The 14,048-nt window shown below is 42.8% G+C and overlaps 1 protein-coding gene across 2 annotated transcripts in view; it reads left to right on the forward strand.

Moving 5' to 3' along the window:
* The window catches only part of NUP214 (nucleoporin 214), a 101,160-nt gene that overhangs the window by 37,482 nt on the left and 49,630 nt on the right, over nt 1-14,048 (forward strand). For both annotated transcript variants that reach the window (XM_044920505.1, XM_044920506.1), the window contains exons 22-24: nt 7,208-7,465; nt 8,402-8,563; nt 10,698-10,797. In XM_044920505.1, coding sequence (XP_044776440.1) covers nt 7,208-7,465; nt 8,402-8,563; nt 10,698-10,797 — 520 coding nt within the window. The remainder of the gene's footprint in view (nt 1-7,207; nt 7,466-8,401; nt 8,564-10,697; nt 10,798-14,048) is intronic.

Genomic DNA, 14,048 nt, shown 5'->3' on the forward strand with positions numbered 1-14,048 from the left:
CCCTTTGTTCATTTTTGTTTCTTAAATTCTACATATGAGTGAAAATCATATATTTGTTTTTCTCTGACTCACTTTTTTGCTTAGCATTATACTCTCTAGATGCATCCATATTGTTGCAAATGACAAGATTTCATCCTTTTTTATGTCTGTACACACACCCACCCCACATTTTCTTAATCCGTTCATCTATTAATGAACACTTGGGCTGCTTCCATAATTTGGCTATTGTAAATAATTTTGCAACACACACAGGGGTGGGTGTATCCCTTTGAGTTAGTGTTTTTCTTTGGGCAAATACCCAGTAGTGCAATTCCTGGATTGTAGGGTAGTCCTATTTTTAATTTTTTGAGGAACCCCCATACTGTCTTCCACAGTGGCTGCACCAGTTTTCATTCCCACCAACAGTGCATGAGGGTTCCTTTTTCTCCACATTCCTCACCAACACTTGTTTCTTGTGTTTTTTATTTTAGTCATTCTGACAGGTGGGAGGTGGTATCTCATTGTAGTTTTGATTTGCATTTTCCTTAGGATGAGTGATATTGAGCATCTGTTCATGTGTCTGTTGACCATCTGTATGTCTTTGGAGAAATGTCTGTTCATGTCTTCTGTCCATTTTTAACTAGATTGTTTGGTTTTTGGGTGTTGAATTGTATAAGTTCTTTATGTATTTCGGATTTTAATCCTTTATGGGATATGTCATTTGCAAATATCTTCTCCCATTCAGTAGGTTGTCTTTTAGTTTTGCTGTGCAGAAGCTTTTAATTTTGATGTAGTCCCAATAGTTTATTTTTGCTTTTGTTTCCCTTACCTCAGGGGGCATATCTAGAAAGATGTTGCTATGGCTGATGTCAGAGAAATTGCTGCCTGTGCTCTCTTCTAGGATTTTTAGGGTTTCAGGTCTCACATATAGGTCCTTAATTCATTTTGAGCTTATTTTTGTGTGTGGCGTAAGAAAATGGTCCATCTTCATTCTTTTGTATGTGGCTGTCCACTTTTCCCAACACCATTTGTTGAAGAGACTGTCTTTTTCCCATTGCATATTCTTTCCTCCTTTATTAAAGATTAATTGATCATGTAGTTGTGGGTTTATTTCTGGGTTTTATATTCTTTTCCATTGATCTGTGTGTCAGATTTTAATGTGCCCAGTACCATAGCGTTTGATTACTGTATCTTTGTAACATAACTTGAAATCTGGAGTTGTGATGCCTCCAGTCTTGTTTTTCTTTTTCAAGATTGCTTTGGCTATTTGAGATCTTTTGTGATTCCATACAAAGTTTAGGATTGTTTGTTCTAGTTCTGTGAAAAAGGCTGTTGGCGTTTTGATAGGGATTGCATTAAGTGTAGATTGCTTTGGGTAATACAGACATCTGACAATATTTGTTCTTCCAATTCATGAGCATGGAATGTCTTTCCATTTTTTAAAAAGATTTATTATTTATTTCAGAGAGAGAGAGTGTGTGTGCGCGAGGGGGGCAACGGGCAAAGGGAGAGGGAGAGAGAGAATCTCAAGCAAGCTCCCTGCTGAGCACAAAGCCCTACAGGGGGCTGGATCCCAGGACCCTGAGATCATGGCCTGAGCCGAAATCAAGAGTCAGATGCTTAACTGACTGAGCCACCCAGGCGCCCCCGTCTTTCCATTTCTTTGTGTCGTCTTGAATTTCTTTCATCGGTTTTTTTTATAGTTTTCAGAGTACAGGTCTTTATATTATTATTTTTGATGAACTATTTGAAATAAGTTACAGATAGGACTTACTACTTCTAAGTATTCCAGCGTGTGTTCTTTAAGAACAAGATGTTCTCTTCCACAATAATGCAGTGATCAGATTTAGGATATTTAACATTGATAGAACACTGTTATATGATATGCAATCCGTACTCACAGTTTGCCAACTGTCCCTCCTATGACCTTCATAGCAACTCTTATGAAAATCAAGGATCCAGTCCAGGATTGGACGTTGCATTAAGTCGTCATTCTCTTTATAGTCTCCTTAACTGTGCTTTTCTTGTCAGTTTTATTATCTGAACAATGTCTTCTCAGACACTGTCATTTGGTGTTGCCTGTTTTTTGGGGTTTTGCATGCTGTGTACATCCATGCGTTTATTCTCTGGATGGATTTCTCTCGCGGCGCATCAGGTTTGTCGGAGTCATCCCTGCCAGCACAGGTAGCTGTTACTTGTTTTGTTGCTGCCTGTATAGTGTTCGGCTATATGAGTGTGCTGCATTTGCTTATCCATCCTCCTCCTAGTGGACATTTACTGTTTCCAGTTTCTGGCTGTAACAGAATAGAACGTTGTTCTGAACATCTTCGGGCACGTGTGTACTCCTTACACTTGGTCACGTGGCGAGGAATGGAATTGTTAGCTCGTGGTCTGTCCACATGCCCAGCTTCAGTAGAGTCTTCTGTACAGTTTTCCAGAGTGGTTGTACCAGCTTATTTTACTTTTACCATCAAGGTATGGCTATTTCAGTTTTCTCCATTTTTGCCAAGCTTAATATTGTCAGTCTTTTTCCTTTTAACAACTCTGATGTAACCCTTGTATGTGTTACTACGTATTTGGTTAATAGTTGACTTTTGTGAAGTGTATGATTGCATCTTTTGCTCACTTATCTATTGGGTAATCTGTCTTACTGATTTGTGAAAGTTTGTATTCGTTCTGGATACTGGCCCTTTGTTGGTTATATGGGTTGTAGGTACTCACTTTGTTGCTTTTTGTCCCTCTTAATGATGTCTTTTGCAAACAGAAGTGCTTCATTTTAAAATAGACTTACCATTCCTTGTTTTTTGCAGTTGGTACTTTTCTGTGTTCTCTTTAAGAAATCCTTCTCTAGTGCTGCATAACAAGAGTATGCGTGCACTTTTATTATTGTCTGGAAATATTAATGGCTTGCTTTTCAAATTTAGATCTACCATCTACCTGGAATTGATTCTCTTTTAAACAGCTGCATCGAGGTATAACTTACATATTATCAAATTCATCTTTTATAAGTTTAGAGTCTGATGATTTTTATTAAACTTGCAGAATTGTATAACCATTACCACGTTCCAGTTTTAGAACACGCCTACCACTCAGGAAGTTTCTTCATGCTTGTTTATAGTCATTCCTTCCTCTGCCCCCAGCAACCACTGATCTATTTTCTTTCTGTAGGGATCTGCCTTTTTTTGAAATTGCATATAAATGGAATCATATATAGTTTTTTTGTTTGGTTTCTTTCACTTAGTATGTTTTTGAGGTTCACGCATGATGCACAACATATATAAGTAGTTTGTGCCTTTTAATTGCTGAGTAGTGGTCCATTGTATGGGTGTACCATGTTTTGTTTATACTGTCCAGAATTGATTTGCGTGTAAGATATAAATATGGCTCACATGTTTTGTATTTAGATATCTGATTGTCCCAGTAGGGTTTATTGAAAAGACCCTTTTGCTCCCTGCTTAGTGGCCACCTTTGTTGTAAATCAGTTATCCTTATATGTAGGTCTCTTGGTGTCATACACTGATTAGAAACCACTGCTACCACACTGCCTTAATTAACTTGTACTAAAGTAAACCTCAGTACTGTTCTTTTTCTAGATTCTAAAGCTGTGTTGTCTTAATACAGTAGCCTATTTAAGTTAATAAAAGCTACATCAAGCTAAAAATTCAGTTATACAATCTCTGTAGCCACATTTCAAGTGCTCAGTAGGCACATGTGACTAGAGGCTACTATAACAGGATAGTAGTAATTTTATCATCACAGAAAGTTCTGCAGTCTAGGACAGCAGTTGGCAACATTTTTCTTTAAGGGCTGGGTAGTAAATACTTTAGGCTTGCTGGCCTCATGGTTTCTGTTGTGCCTAATTCAACTCTGCCCTTGTAATGGGAGAGCAGCTACAGACGGTATACAAATGAATGGCCATGTCAGTGTTTCAGTAAAACTTTATTTATAAAAACAGATAGCTGGCCCATGGTTTTAGTTTGCTGACTCGTGATCTAGAATGTTTTGGCTCTTCCTGGTGCTTTCTTTTTCCATATGAATACTGGAATTGTCTTGCTAAATTCTGTCTCCCTCAGCCCTCGAAGAAAAGTTGAGATTTTGTTGGGGATTGTATTAAATCTCTAGATGGACTTGAGAGAATTGGCATTTGTACAATGTTGATCTTTTAGCTCCTAAACATGGTATATTTTTATTTGCGTTTTTAATTTCTCTCAGTGTTTTCTTCGTGAAGAACATACACATCTTTTGTTAGATTTATTGCTATGAGTTTAGCATTTTTTTTTTAAAGATTTTATTTATTTATTTGAGAGAGAGAGAGAGAGAGAGAGAAAGCATGAGAGGGAAGAGGGTCAGAAGGAGAAACAGACTCCCCACTGAGCCAGGAGCCCAATGTGGGGACTCGATCCCGGGACTCCGGGATCATGACCTGAGCTGAAGGCAGTCGCTTAACCAACTGAGCCACCCAGGTACCCGAGTTTAGCATTTTTGATGTTCCTGTAATGGTGGATTTTCTTTGCTAAATTTCATTTTATTTTTTTTATTTTATGTTAGTTGTGATAATAGAAATATATTGGATTTTTGTATGTTCACTTTGTATCCAGCAACCTGGCTAAACTCATTTATTCAAATAATGTCTGTAGCTGTTGCTAAATTCATTTATTCAAATAATGTCTGTAGCTATTTCTTGAACTTTCTATGAGAACAGTTACATTCTCTATAGGTACTAATACTTTTGTTTCTTCTTTTTTGGTCCTTTATTTTTCTTACCTTATTTCACTAGCTAGGACTGCCAGTGCAGAGCCCATTAAAGTGGTGAGTGGGCATCCTTGTCTTGAGCTCAAAGGGAACGGTTTCTATTAGTTCCCCATGAGATGTGAGGTTTGCTGTGTCTACTGAGATGATGATTTCTTTCCTTCTTTTTTTCTGTTAACATGGCTTTCTGCCTTTTCTAATCTGAGTTAGAGTTTAAGCAGATTAAGATTCTTTAGGTTTCAGTGGAGCCCCTTTTCTAATGCCAGGAAGGTAGCTGCATCCTTGATCCCAACAGGAGTGGGCATATCAGCTGTGAAGACAGCGCCATTGGGAAAGTGGGCGGGCCAGGCTCCTGGCCTGTGTGAGTGAGCATAGCCATTACATCTCTCAGTGGATCTCCCTCCATCCAAGGTCAGTGAATGGCATCACAAAGATGAAGGAAGGAAACACGAGACCTCCTGGGTTATATCAGACCTTGGGAGTTACATAGTTATGTCAGTCTCTATCCAGTTCTTGAAGGCGATGAGTGTGAATCGTCTTTTGCTGCTATTACCTCTGAGGAACTAAGATTTTAGAGAACTGTTTTAGAGCAGTGTGGCCCTACGAAAATGTGGGGTTTGTGCTTACTTTCTGTGCGTGCTGTTACAGGTTATCCCGGATGTAGTGGCTTGAAGCACCACCTATTTCTGCTGTCAGAGTCGTGTGGGACAGAAGTCCAGGCGCCCAGTGGCTGCACTGTGTCCTCTGCTCAGGGCTCCCAGGCTGAGGTCAAGATGTTGGCTGGGCCCAGTTCTTATCTGGAGGCTCTGGGGAAGAGGCCACCTCTAATCTCATTCCCCTTGTTGGCAGAATTCAGTTTCTTGCAGCTGTCAGACTGAGGTCAGTGTTTCTTTGGTGTGTGCTCCTGGCCTCTTCATCTGCACGCCAGCGAGAGCACGGTGAGGACCTCTCGGGCGTCAGCTCTCTGACTTCCTCTTTGGCTTCCCCTCTCTGCCTTTAAGGGCTCATGAGATTTTACCTTGAGCCCACCTGGATAATCCTGGATAACCTTCCAGTTTTAAGACCAGCTGATTAGTAACCTTAATTATGTCTGCAACATCCTTTTGCCATCTGAGGAAACATGACCATGGTGTGGCACCAGGGGCAAGGGTCACGGGGTCACAGTTCTGCCCAGCACAGGGTTCGGTAATATTGTTAAGAACATGGTCTTTCCAAGTCAGATGCACCTGGATTTGAATTCTGGTCCACCACTTAGCAGCTTCAGGACCTTATGCAAATACTTAATCTTTTTAAGTATTAATTATAAAGTCCGATAATAGCAATTTTTAATTTATAGGATAATTGTGAGGACTAAATAGGATAATTTATGTAGATCCTTTGTACAACATCTGGCACCAAATAAGTTCTCAGAAAATATGCACTGCAGTTTTACTAGTGGTGCTGGTGGTTATGGATGGAATTTCCAGGTGACCCTGCTGCATATTTACTTGCATGAAAATACTCTGGCCCACTGCTGTCCAGTAGAACTTTCAGTGATGAGAGAGCTGTTCTGTATTTGTACACTGCAGTATGGTAGCCCCATGTAGCTGTTGAGCAGTTGAAATGTGGCTGGCGAAGCTTGAAGACTTGAAATTTTCATTTAGTTACTTTCAATTATTTTTAACTTAAATAGTCACATATGGCTAATGGTCACCAAACTGAACGGTGCAGCAGCCCCAGCAAGTAGCGTGGGTTTTCAGTTGCATTTGTTGATTGTGACGAATAAAATCTTGCAGAGCGATGTGCCTGTAAGGCAACCAAGTCAGTAAATAGTAGCAGTGCTTTTAAGTAATTTGAGAAAGGGCTAGGTCTTTGGTTTGGTTTATGTTTTTTCCACTATACGGCAGTCATATGTATTCCAAAATAGCATGAGGCCTTACTTCATCATTTATAGAAGGGGGAAAAAAGAGGGAAAGTCAGGATTAGTTTCAGGGATTTTTTTTTTTTTTTTTTTTTTTAAACCAAGTTGATTCAAAAGAATCATTTGAGGGTTGGGGATGTTGGAGGCGCCGGGACTGAGGGCATTCAGTCTTCCCCAGTTCGCGTGACCTGTTCTTAGAAGTTTGTTGTTGGCAAGAGGCTCTTCCGTGCAAGCTTGTCTGGTACTTTCCCGGTTTGTTGGTATTCTGCCTGTGACAACTTGTGGGGGTGGCTCGAGGTCTCCTGCCTTTAGCACAGCGTGGCTCCCGCGTCTCACTTCACGTTTTGTGTGACAGTCAAAATGTTCCTGTCCTACACCGCTCGGTTTCACAAAGCTTCCTTTGAGCAGGGCCCCCAAACCGTGTATGTTCACCTTCCACGACAGCTTCTTCCACTTAAAATAAGTCATAATTAAAGTGTTTCTCAACTGGGTATTTCTCTACCGACAGTGAAAATGAAATGACACAGCTTGCAGACTTGCCTGAATCGTCTAACTTGTGTTTTGTTTCGGGCTTGGTAGCCAGCCTGTCCCGGTCAGCCTTCCTGTCTCAGAGATACTATGAAGACTTGGACGAAGCCAGCTCCACGTCGTCCGTGTCCCAGTCTTTGGAGAGCGAAGATGCACGGGCGTCCTGTAAAGACGACACGGTGGTGCAGGTCCCGCGGCACGCGCCTGTGGCGCGCACCCCTTCCATCCATCCTGGTGTCTTGCCGCAAGCAATGCCTTTCGCTAAATCTCACCTGATTCATGGTTCGCCTGGCGTGCTGGGGACGTCCAGTAAGTGCACAGCAAGCTCCCTGTTAGGTTTGCGTCTGCTGGAGGAGCCGTACCTGGCTTTTATACTGTCCCACCACTAAGTCCAGCCCCGCTCTGCTAATAGTCCAGAAATTAGAAGCTGAATTCAGAAAATCTGAAAGAGGCAGGAAGAAGGGGGCCTGCAGGCCTCACACTGGCACAGCTTTCCTGCTGAGTCCAGCTGGTGTTTCAAAACAGGTGTGGGGTGCCGGTCTGGCTCATTTGGAGGGGCGTGCGAATCTTGATCTCAGGGTCGTGAGTTCAAGCCCCTCATTGGGTGGAGAGATTACATACATACATGAAAACAAACAAAAAACAACAGCACACACACAAATGATGTTTTCAGGAGTAAGAGGAGGAGGCTGTTTGCCTCGCTCTAAAGCAACATCCTTTCATCCAACATTCATGCCTTTCAAATTCTAGCTCACTTCAGCTCGTTACTTGTAGCCATATGCTGCCCCGGAACTTGCTGGCTGCCACACTGGGTGTCAGTATTGGCTCTCAGAAGTGACCGGTATTGGGCTGTCACACCTCCAGTTCAGTGTCAGGACTTCACATTGAAGGGACTTCTAACAGAGGACAAACACCCATTGGGAGGCGCTCGAATGGAGAGATTTTATGAGAAGAGAGAGCAGGGAGTTGACCTATGTTGGCATGAAAGTTCTGTCTCGGTCAGTATCAGAGGAAGTGCTCATGTTAAAGATTTAGTTAATAGACGTGGGCAGGCACATCGCATGTGGCGTCTTTGAAAGATAGAGGTGCCAGCCTGTGAGTTTATTGGTACTTTTCTGTGTGCGTGCTTAAGCATTTTTAACCTTAGTGTTTTCCCTGTAACCTCACAGTGGAGGACTTGCCACTTTTACTTTTGTGTATTCCTCTCCGACCCACTCTCTTACTTAGTGTTTCTTTTTCCTTCAGTGTCGACATCTGCTAGCAAAATTATTCCTCAAGGGGCCGATAGCACAATGCTTGCAACAAAAACCGTGAAACATGGCGCCCCCGGTCCTTCGCACAGCCTCTCGGCCCCTCAGGCGGCTGCCGCTGCAGCGCTGAGACGTCAGATGGCCAGCCAGGCCCCAGGTAGCCACGGTTGTGAGCTCTGGCCACCGCAGGCCAGCACAGCAGGTCCCAGGCAGCAGCTGGCTCTCTTTGCTGCCCTTGAGAAGAGAGGACTGATGGGACAGTCCTCCCCCCATTTCGGGGAGTGGGTCCCAAGAAGGCAGAGACTAGATCGGAAGCTTTTGCATTTCAAGGGGAGGTATTAGATCTGCCACATCCAGTCAAGTGGGAAATCCGTGGTTTTGGGGTGAGGTTGTTGATCCCTACTTTTGAATAATACCTGCTTCAAGCCCCAAATTAATCTTTGCTGTTAGATCACTAGATAACATTAGAATTGTCTCATAGTATCAATAAGGATCCCAGCCACTCTGGGAGGTGGGTATTAGTGTACCCATTTTGCTTTTGAGTAATGTCAGGTTCGGAGAGAGGTGAAGGGGACCCAGCCGATAAGTAGCAGCACCCGGCCTCCAACCCTGTGCTCTTTCTGTTTCAGTGCAGTGTTTTCTTAAGATTGCCAATTTAGCCTTTACAGATGGAAACTCTGATGAGCTCGTCATCATCAGCACTTGCATTTTGTCAGTGCTTTGTGGCTATCCAGAACTTCCTGCATTAGGATTTCTAGGTAGTTGGCTTCAAGGGCTTCAGTTGCCACCAGTAATGTTTCGTGGTTCTCAGGTGGAGGCTGTTTTGCACCCCGCGCTCCTCCCCAGCGGTTGGCCGTGCTGCTGGCATCTAGTGGGTAGAGGTCAGGAATGCTGTAAAAGATCTTCCAATGCACAGGATACCCCCGCAACACAGGATTATCCAGGCTGAAAATGTCAGTAGTGCCAAAGTTGAGAAACTGCTATAAATCAAATATTTTTGTTTTAGTTGAATAAAATTATTTTTTAGTTTTATCACTGCTCAGAACACGTATCACTTTGGACAGTTGTTTTTAAAAGACTAAAGAGACATAGTGGTTTGATTTAGACAAAAAGAGGATTACCATTACGATAAAAGTATTCTGAAGAGAAGTTCAAATATTAAAACCCTTATTAAGGCGTCTAAAATAGATATGAAAGAGCACAAACAAGATAACTTTTTAAGGTAGCTTTGAGCCTTCTGAAAAAAATAGAAGTCTTCGATGTTTTCTTTAAATGTTACTTGGAGGAAGCAGAATCTTGGCATTGTGCTGAATAGGCCCCAGATCAAGCTGATTGAGTCGATTATTTATAAACGTAAAATCTGCCAGGGTGTGGGATTATTCCACTCAGCAGGAGGTGGTGTGATTTCTGTTATCATTTTGGAAGCAAAAATTTCTAAGGTGTAGGCACCTTTGAATGTGAAGGATGTGGTATGTGTAGCCGTAGGCAAGAAGAGCCTGCTCGCTTCTCTGAAGGAGGGAATGAGCGAGCTGCCACACACCCCCCCATTCCACCTTGGCCACCGCGTTCAGCTGTGTCAAAAAACTGATCCAAGAGCTTTGCTCAGACTCTCTTAGTAGTTAACTATGAAATGTCATTAAGTGTTTTGGAATGCAGTTTTAAATTGAAAGACCAAAAAGACAAGCAAGCTGACATGCCTAAGATAGATAAGGTGTCATGCCCATCCCTGTTGCCATTCCTTAATTCAGGCCTCTTGGCCTTTTCCCCCATTCTTGTGCAAGCTCCGTTTTCCACATCTTATTCATGTGCCTGTCTCACTAAGCTGTGAGCTCCTTTAGAGAAGCTATATTTTGGACATTTTTTGGTATTCCCAACACCTAACAAAATCTGGTAATAATAAGCTGCCCATGTGAAAGAACGGTTGGATGGATGGCAAAATCCTTAATCTGAACACTGCTCATCCTCTAGCTCTTTCTGCCCTTTTCCAGGATGAGCCAACAGTGTTGCAGGTAGCTCAGCTCTGCTCTATAAAAGATGGCCAGGGAATTCTTTTTCCCTAAACTAGTACATTTGATTAAATTGCACAAAACCTCATCCCATAATCTTTACTAATGTAGTAGGCCAGCTGTCCCATTGAGCACAGAGCTGCAGAACTGCCCAGAGTAGATTTCCTTTATATAATAAGATTACATTCTGCTTGAATTTGTTGTCCTGGTTTTTCATTTGTATATGGCTGGAATTTGTGATCCTTTACTGCAGTTAATACGCCTCTCTCTTCTCTATTTGAATAGCTGTAAGTACTTTGACTGAATCAACTCTGAAGAATGTCCCTCAAGTGGTAAATGTGCAGGAACTGAAGAATAACCCTACAGCCACCTCTGCAGCGATGGGGTATGTTACTACTTGGAGTGTGTTTCAGCCAGTGAGTTCTTCTGTAGTAGCGACGGACTGCCTGCGGGGGCAGCACTGCGCTGTCACACTGTTCCTGGCAGAGCCTTAGGTTCTCTTGGGTTAGATCTCTTTAGCCACTGCACCCTCTCCCAGGCACAGGGAGGAGTTGAGGGGCATTTCTTCACTTTGAACAGAGGGATGGTGAGGACCAATGTCATTCAGGGAGTTGGTGTCTGGTGGTTAGTCCTGCAGCAGGAAGAGCAGCCCCAGGCCCTGGTTTTTTCCACATCGTACCTGTTCTCTGCCACCCCATGGAGCAGGTCTACTCACTGCTCTGTCTTGGCCTTATCGAGTGGCCCTGCTTCCCTAGTCCACCGGCCTTCTCTTTATTCCTTATTGGTCCGTTTATCAACACTGCCTGTTCCAGGAATTTCTTAGTTATCTCAGGGCTATCCTAACAGCTAAAACAGCTAAAAACAAGTCTACCCACTTTCCTATCTTGTAGTGACCTTGAAGCTTTGGTATGCTGTTTATACCAAGATGGCATTTTTGGTTGTTGCGAACTTCCAAGGGAAAGAACTGTGTATTAGAGTTTGGGAATTGTAGCCAGATTCCTAGTGTAGGGAAAGCAAAGAAAAGCCACCAAGAGGCAAATATTACATAAGACAGGAAAATCCAGTTTAATGGTGAAAGCCGTATGGTCTGGGATTTCTGAGATACTTTAGCCATTAACCATGGAGGAGAAGCACCCTTAGTGGTTTCACCTAGCCTTTTCTTAAACTCTGTTTCCCTCAACTGGTTCATCTGAGCAGATCTCTGATCAGGGCTTTGTCAGAGGAACAGATTTATGCTTGCCCTTTTCTCTGACTTAAGAAAAACAGATACAAAAAATCAAAAGGAATCTTAAAGAAACTTTTCTCTTCCTTCCCTACGGATTTGGACTCTTAATACACTTATTGAACTTGTATGCCCAGCACGGTGCCTGGAGTGTAATTCATTTTTAATAACCATGCATTGAGTAATGGGTTAATGCTAAGCATTAATTGATAAATGCAAATTGGCATTTACCGCCTCTTCCAATAAGAAAGCTGGAGAGAGAAAGACGTTCATTGCGAAACTGCTTTCATATTCTGGTAAGCGGTAGTTTCCTTAAGTGTATTTTAAGTATTTAAGTACTTAACTTTGCATTTAACTTTTTCTGAGTAGTATCTTACAGAAGATTTATTGCAAGATGAGCTTACGTATTTCTGCATGGCTCCATCCATTACATTCATTGACTAACCACCCTGTTTTAAGGAAGAGGGTTTATCTAACGCAAACCCGTGGCTACTCAGTCACTCGGGATTCCGCAGATTCTTACGGGGCATCTGCTAGGAGTATGATACTGCCCTGGGTATTAGGGATGCAGTCGCGAATGAGACTTACCAAGGCCCCGCTTTCACGGCACTTACATTTTAGCAAGACAGCCACTAAGAGCCACTGGCAATTACACAAGGAGTTATTTGATTGCAGTATAGTTAAGTCTGATGAAGAAGTGCAAGCATATAATGAGCAGTCTCCTTGAATGTGGGTTGACGAGGAGGTTGGTAAGGGAAAGATACTTTAGCTGAAAGTGACCAGAAGTTGCCTGTGGAGAGAAGAGTGTTCTGGACAGAGGATGCAGAATATCTGGAAGCCCAAACCTAGGACAGAGCAGAGCACATTTGAGGCAGAGTTGGAAGAAGGCCAGTATAGAGACCTGGCAGGAGGTGGAGTGTGAAGAGGGGGGCCAAACGAGGTGGGGTTGCTGGTTTCTTTGCTTTTTTACCAAAACACACCAGACACATCATTTCTTTTTTTTTCCTTTTTTTTTTTTTTTTAAGATTTTATTTATTTGAGAGTGAGAGGGAGAAAGCATGAGAGGGGGGAGGGTCAGCCACCTGCTGAGCAGAGAACCCAATGTGGGACTTGATCCTGGGGCTCTAGAATCACGACCTGAGCTGAAGGCAGACCCTTAACTGATTGAGCCACCCAGGAGCCCAGAGACATCATTTCTTTCAGGAATTTTGGTGTTCATTTATTTATCCTTTCAACAAATGCTTAATTAAATACTTTTGAAAAAATTATGTATTTTAGAGAGAGCATGTGAGCAGGGAGAGGGGCAAAGGGAGAGAGAGAAGCAGACTCTGCACCAAGCGTGGAGCCCGACGCAGGGTTCGATCCCATGACCCCAAGATCATGACCCAAGCCGAAATCAAGAGTCAGATGCCCAACTGACTGAGCCACCCAGGCGCCCCTTAATTAAATACTCAATACACTCTTCTAGGTGCTGGGGATAAAGCAGTTAACAAAACAGACAAAAAACCAACCAACCCTGCCCTAGTCATCAAAAGACAATAAATGAAATGAATAACTAAAATATGAAGTGTTTAAGATGGTGACAGTTGTGATGGAGGAAATTGAAGTAGGGAAGGGATTTAAGGACTGTTATCTGGGTGTGGGCTATAATTTTGAAGAGGGTGCTTCTCTTCCATGGTTAGTGCTGAAAGTATCTCAGAAGCACCAGACCATACTGCTTTCACCATTAAGCTGGATCTTCCTGTCTTACGTAAAATTCTGCCTTCCAGTGGCTTCTGACACTTGACATTTGAGTAAAGATCAAAAGGCCAGAGAGCAAGCAGGTCTCGTGAGTATCCTAAAGAAGAAAGCCCCACCGGCCCTGTAGCAGGAGCGTGTCTGGCAAGTTCGGGAAGGCCAGGAGGCTGCTGGTGGCTGAAACAGGAGGGAGAGCACCAGGAGCCAAGGTCAGGGAGTGGGGGCAGGAGTGAAGTCCTGTGTCCTATAACATCTAGTGAACCTTGGTCAGGACCTAGCTGCAGAGGTCTGTTCAGTGCTTTGGGCAGTTGTATAACCTGTTCTGATTTGTTTTGTTTTTTAACCTTAGCAGATTTTTTTTAATTGAGACATAATTTATATACAGTAAAATTCACCTTTTTTTAGTGTAAAATTCTGTGAGCTTTGATAAACATGAATAGTTGGGATGACCTACGGTTTTAGCAGGAAGCTTCTGGTTCTTATATTAAGAATTTTTTTTTTTTTTAAGATTTTATTTATTTATTGGAGAGAGAGAGAGTGAGAGAGAGCATGAGAGGGGAAAGGGTCAGAGGGAGAAGCAGACTCTCCACCGAGCAGGGAGCCTGACATGGGACTCAATCCTGGGACTTCAGGACCATGACCTGAGCCGAAGGCAGTCGCTTAACCAACTGAGCCAC

This window comes from Neomonachus schauinslandi, chromosome 13 (assembly GCF_002201575.2).
Source record: "Neomonachus schauinslandi chromosome 13, ASM220157v2, whole genome shotgun sequence".
NCBI classification, from domain to species: domain Eukaryota; kingdom Metazoa; phylum Chordata; class Mammalia; order Carnivora; family Phocidae; genus Neomonachus; species Neomonachus schauinslandi.